Genomic DNA, 5,362 nt, shown 5'->3' with positions numbered 1-5,362 from the left:
CACTGTTTGCATTGAAAATGTCATTACACTTCTTTCCTCACCATTACCTTACGATAAGCTACTGTATATTCCTTAATTTGAATTCTAATTACCCCTGCTCAGGGAGCTTCTGAAGGCAATCAAGTTATCAGGAATTGTGCACATCCTGCTTGAAGTTCATCGCTCCAAAATACATTCCCTGCTGAAGCAGGCGCAGCAGATAGGCCTGATGACGGCTTATCACCACTACTTCATCACTTCTTTGGTGCGCACTTAGTATCCTTAGTATCCTTAGTATCCTTAGTATCCTTAATATCCTTACCATCCTTGGTGTCTTAGTATTCTTAGTATCCTTAATATCCTTAGTATCCTTAGTATCCTTAGTATTTGTTTCGGACGTAACAGTCCCAGGCCTCATTACTACTTACCATGGCTCGTAATATTCATGAAGCCATGGGTCAAAATTAAGTAGATATTCCCATTGGGCTCACTTAACGAATGAATTATCCGAGCCAAGAGTTTAATAACTTTTTATCCATTGACATCTCAGAATATCTTTATAGCGCATTAGAAAGCTCTTGCGATGCTGATTATAACGGTATAATCACTTTTGCTGTAAGTTGAAAATTTGATAATCTGCTGGACCATTGGTAAAAGCCATCCATTATCTTAACCAGGTTTTCACTTACGATAAAAAAGCCATGATCATGGGTCTGGTCGCAGGTGTCATTTTTGGTTAAATTAGGTTAGTTTAGGTTTGGTTAGGTTAGGTTAGATTAGGTTAGGTTAGGTTAGGTTAGGTTCGGTTAAAGTTCCTTTTTTTACTTTTTCTTAAGTGAATCTAGTATGAATATTACGAGCGCGTAATATTCATCAATGCTCTTAAATCTCATGGCTACAGAAACAGGCCACGATGAATCGCCGCATCTCCATTATAGCCATTATCACACTTCGATGCTCATATTCAACAATTGGTTTTTTAAATAAATTGTGGTCGTAAGTGATATTTGGGCTTTTATATTCAGTTTTACTATTTTTTTTAATAGTTATGAACTATCAATGTTCTTCCAGATTATAAAGCTTAATTCGCAAATTTTCGACACTATTTTACTGCAATTGTTACAAAGAGCACATGGTATCTAGTGCATAATTTTCCCTCACTATGTATGCAGTGCACAGGGAATATTTCATTATGTGCTGTGACGGGAACCAGATTTATGTCGCGATAAATCATTTTCATTTTAAATACCATAAAAATCAAAATACGATATTCTGGTGTGATCAGTTTTGATGGAAATTATTTGAAGCAATTGAATTTAGCGGGTATTTCATATTTCTTATGAACATGATTTATTGTGAAATAAATATGGTTTAATTTATTATTATAATATAAATATTATATCAATATGCTACGAATTTTCCCCATCATTCCATGACACCAGGACCTGCACACTGTGGACCTGGAAGACTTCAAATACTCTGGCACCAACACCACAGCTCTGCGTCTCATTAACCTCAGTGACGGAACTCTGCAGCAAATTCTGCGCGATTGGTCTGCTGATCTCGACGACTCTGGGAATATTTTCGGTGGTNCTTTAAATTACCATCTGTAGATTCAAATCTCAGTCAATTCGCACCTACTTGCTTCGGAAAATATGTTCAATTTGCTGTGAATTTTCTTCTTGGTATTGCATTCTCAGGCAATTCGTCCCTATTTACTTTGGAAAATATGTCGAATTTGCTATGAATTTTCTTTTTGGATTGAATTATTTTCCAATTGACCGGCAGACGGAACTGGCGCTGGTGTACGACGCGGTGCAGCTGTTCGCCAGAGCGCTCAGCGACCTCGACAAGACGCGGGCCATCGAAGTGCTGCCGCTCAACTGCTCCAAGGAGCAAGTCTGGCCACTTGGAGCCACTCTCGTCAACTACATCAAGTGGGTCAGTCAAGTGTTTCAAGTGGGTCAGTCTTACATCAAGTAGGTCAGTCATTTGCATTAAGTGGGTCAGTCAATTGCATTAAGTGGGTGAGTTAATTACATCAAGTGGGTAAGTTGATTCACTCCGGTCGATTCAACAAGTGGGTCAGGCAATTTACTTCACTCTAGAAATTTGATTTAAAAGATCCGAAATAGTTTTAGATTTTGAATCGAGTATCAAAGTAGGTTTTATATTATATTTATATTGTTTTTACACCCATATATTGAATGGGAAATGTGTGTTCGAACAGGGATTTTTTTTTCGTTTGGCTAGGCACGATTTGTATTATTAAAGGGATGCTGGATAACAGGACTCTAAAATTGCAGGGATTATCGAGCCCGGAAATTTACGCGAGAACTTGCTAGTGAATAAATAAATGATAAATAAGTTTATAGTGAATGAGTTAATTCGTTAATTATCCATACATCAATAAAATTATTTTTAATAAAATGGTACTGTTGTAAAAAAATATCTAGACGGAATTTAAGTTGTGGGTTTACCCTCCAGAAAAACTTCAGCATTTATTAACGGATCTCTCTGAAACTTCACACATATATGTAAAATCAAAAAACAAGCACATTTTGTTCGTATGATTTTTTCGGAAAAATTCATAGAAAACATGAAATTCATAGAAAACGGAGAAAAAAGGGGGTACTTTAAAAATCTATCTCCTCCTACAGTTTTCAAGCTACAGCATCGAAAGAATACCATTCGATTCGTAAAGACCATATCAATCGAGTAACACAGCTCCATTTTTCATTTTTGCCTTAGTTTTTTTATACGCATTTTCCCGTTTTCTCCTCATTTTCTTCTGATTTCCCCCTCCCTCCTCCCCCCCCCCCCCATTTTCAATCCAAACTATGCACAAATCTAAGAAATGGCTTCGTTACTCGATAGGTATGGTCTTTACAATTCAAACGGTATATCTCTCGTTGATTTAGCTTCAAAACTCTAGGAGGAGATAGGTTTGCAGTGACAATAAGTTAACTTTTCAGTAGAGCCCGACAAATTCCAGCGCGCATTGGAATAGGCACTCAATGTCGCAAGGATACAAAACTAAACGTTACTGGAGCTTGATTTCAGTTAAGGATGGTGGAACGACTTCATGCACACCACCCCATACGACGCCAGGCGGGTAACTGAAGTGCAGCTCAAGCAGACACTCTATTTAAAGTGCTCGGCAGCTAATTTCCCCGTTTCTTAAATGTTGAAGAACTCCACCACCCCCCACCCTTGCGGGATCTGTCGTGAACGCATAAATCAACGTACAGAGATGATTTTGGTACAGTTGGATAGGTTTAGAATGTCAGCTTTAAGATGAGTATAAAACCAAAAAACGCCAAATTTACGACTTTTAGGGTAGACCCCCCCTTAAATTTGAATATCAAAAGCACGTTTAATCATTTGATCATGTTTAAACGTTTTGTAGTTGGGCTTTTTAGTAATAAATGACTATTTAAATTAAAATTGAAGAAAGAAAGCATAAATAATCTTTATTATTTACTATTTGTTTTATTATTATTATTTATGATATTAGGATATTATGATTATGTTTTTAACGTTGAATGTTAAGGTTGAGCTGTACGGCTTCTCTGGACTGGTGCGTTTCAACGCATGTTTTAACGTTGAATGTTAAGGTTGAGCTGTACGGCTTCTCTGGACTGGTGCGTTTCAACGCAGACGGGGCGAGGAGCGACGTTAAGCTTGACGTCGTCGCCCTCACTGAGGGAGGCCTGCGCGTCATCGGCCGGTCAGAGGAAAAAATAATCTCAATGAAAAACAGATTTATGGATCTGTTTTAGTATGATGGACACTTGAAAGAACATTTTTAAGTGACAAGAATGTGTGAATTATCATTAGTAATGATATAATGAAATCCATTTTAAGCCACAATTATGTCTGTCATATCTTTGTTAAAGAAATAATGAAATCCAACTCCATTAAAAGGTTTTATTTGACGTAGACCTAGTAATTTTCTGGCCATTTTCCTATCTTTTAGATTCTTTGGAAATTTAGACTTGATCTCAGACGGAATGCATCAGGACAACTGTACGTATAATGGGCGTGATTATAAAATTTCTAAAATTACGAAGTTTGACGAGCAATAAACAAAAAAAACAGACGAATTTTCGATTTTAATAAATACGTTTGAAATTCTCGAAACTCTACACGGTTGATTTCTAATTTTTTCACCGATGTCAGATTTAGTCATTAATTAAATAAACTTGCTAGGTGGGATCCAATCGGAGGTGCGAATTTCACGCTACCTGGTGACTCTGCCGCACGTCGAGCGGTGAAATCGATGCGTAACTCGCAACTCAAAATCCTGTCCATTCTGGTAAGTGGATAATTCAAGTGGCAAATCATCATTGGTTATAAGCTTTAACCATCATTAAAGTTATAGTTCATGCATGTGCAAACTTATATTTTTAATCAAAAAATTTATTTCCTTTAAATAATCCTGATTGTGCTTATTTTGCATATTAATAACTATCATTTAACTTTTTCCAATAAACTTATACCAATTATTAAAAATCTCTGAAATTATTTTAAACAATTTTATTTTCTGACTAATATTTTTTGCTTATTTTGTTATTTTGTCATTTTTAGTCGCCCCCTTTCGCCATGAGGGCACCTGAGGGGTCTAGTTCTGCTTACGAGGGCATCAGCGTCGACCTGGCGAGGGAAATATCCAGGCTGCTGGGTTTCAACTACACCTTCAACCCTGCGCTGGATGAGTACGGCGAGTTCAACCCAACTCAACAACGATGGACAGGACTCACTGGAGAGATTGTTGAAAAGGTGATGATAGCTTTCACGTCAGTTTCTTTGACAATCACTCAGAAGTTTAATAGTTCGAAAGTATAATTTCTAATTAATATTATTCTTTTTTAAATCTCGTCAATTATTTTCCAGCCTCATCTGCGGCGTCATTGATGAATTAAGTATCTCGCTCCGATAAAAATGTATCATAAGCTTAGTTTATTTCGGAATTTTTCGTCAACAACTAATGTTACCTTCCACAAATTTCGTAATATATTATATTTATCAATATTTTCATCACCCCTACAGCCAATTACCTTCAGATTAGTCAATCCTCGTGGTCAATTTACCCTCATATTAATTTAATTCCTCATACAGATACATTAAGATTAATTTAGTAATTCATTACCAATTTACCCTTTTTTTAATTTACACCCTCTTACAAAGTTAGCCTTTGAATAACTAAAACCCCATTAACCAATTTAGTCCATATATATTTAGATTCTAATGTAAAATTTACACTAAGATTATTCTAGATCCTGATTACAAACTTACCCTCAGATCAATTTAGACCCTAATGACCAACTTACCCTCACACCAATTTAGCCCCTAATAACCACTTACCCTCAGATCAATTTAG

General features: G+C 36.4%; 1 protein-coding gene across 1 annotated transcript; it reads left to right on the top strand.

Moving 5' to 3' along the window:
* Positions 1-1,634: 1,634 nt before the first annotated feature.
* On the top strand, positions 1,635-4,761 carry LOC108674178 (glutamate receptor ionotropic, kainate 2-like; the record flags this gene model as incomplete). Its single annotated transcript, XM_018162094.1, has 5 exons — positions 1,635-1,648; positions 1,768-1,920; positions 3,533-3,709; positions 4,192-4,297; positions 4,570-4,761. Coding segments are annotated over exons 1-5 (642 nt in total), but the record flags the coding sequence as incomplete, so codon positions are not given.
* Positions 4,762-5,362: the final 601 nt, after the last annotated feature.

The sequence above is a fragment of the Hyalella azteca genome, unplaced genomic scaffold, assembly GCF_000764305.2.
Source record: "Hyalella azteca isolate HAZT.00-mixed unplaced genomic scaffold, Hazt_2.0.2 contig180, whole genome shotgun sequence".
NCBI classification, from domain to species: domain Eukaryota; kingdom Metazoa; phylum Arthropoda; class Malacostraca; order Amphipoda; family Hyalellidae; genus Hyalella; species Hyalella azteca.
The sequence above is the reverse complement of the archived record's forward strand: the minus strand, read 5'-3'. Positions and strand labels throughout refer to the sequence as shown.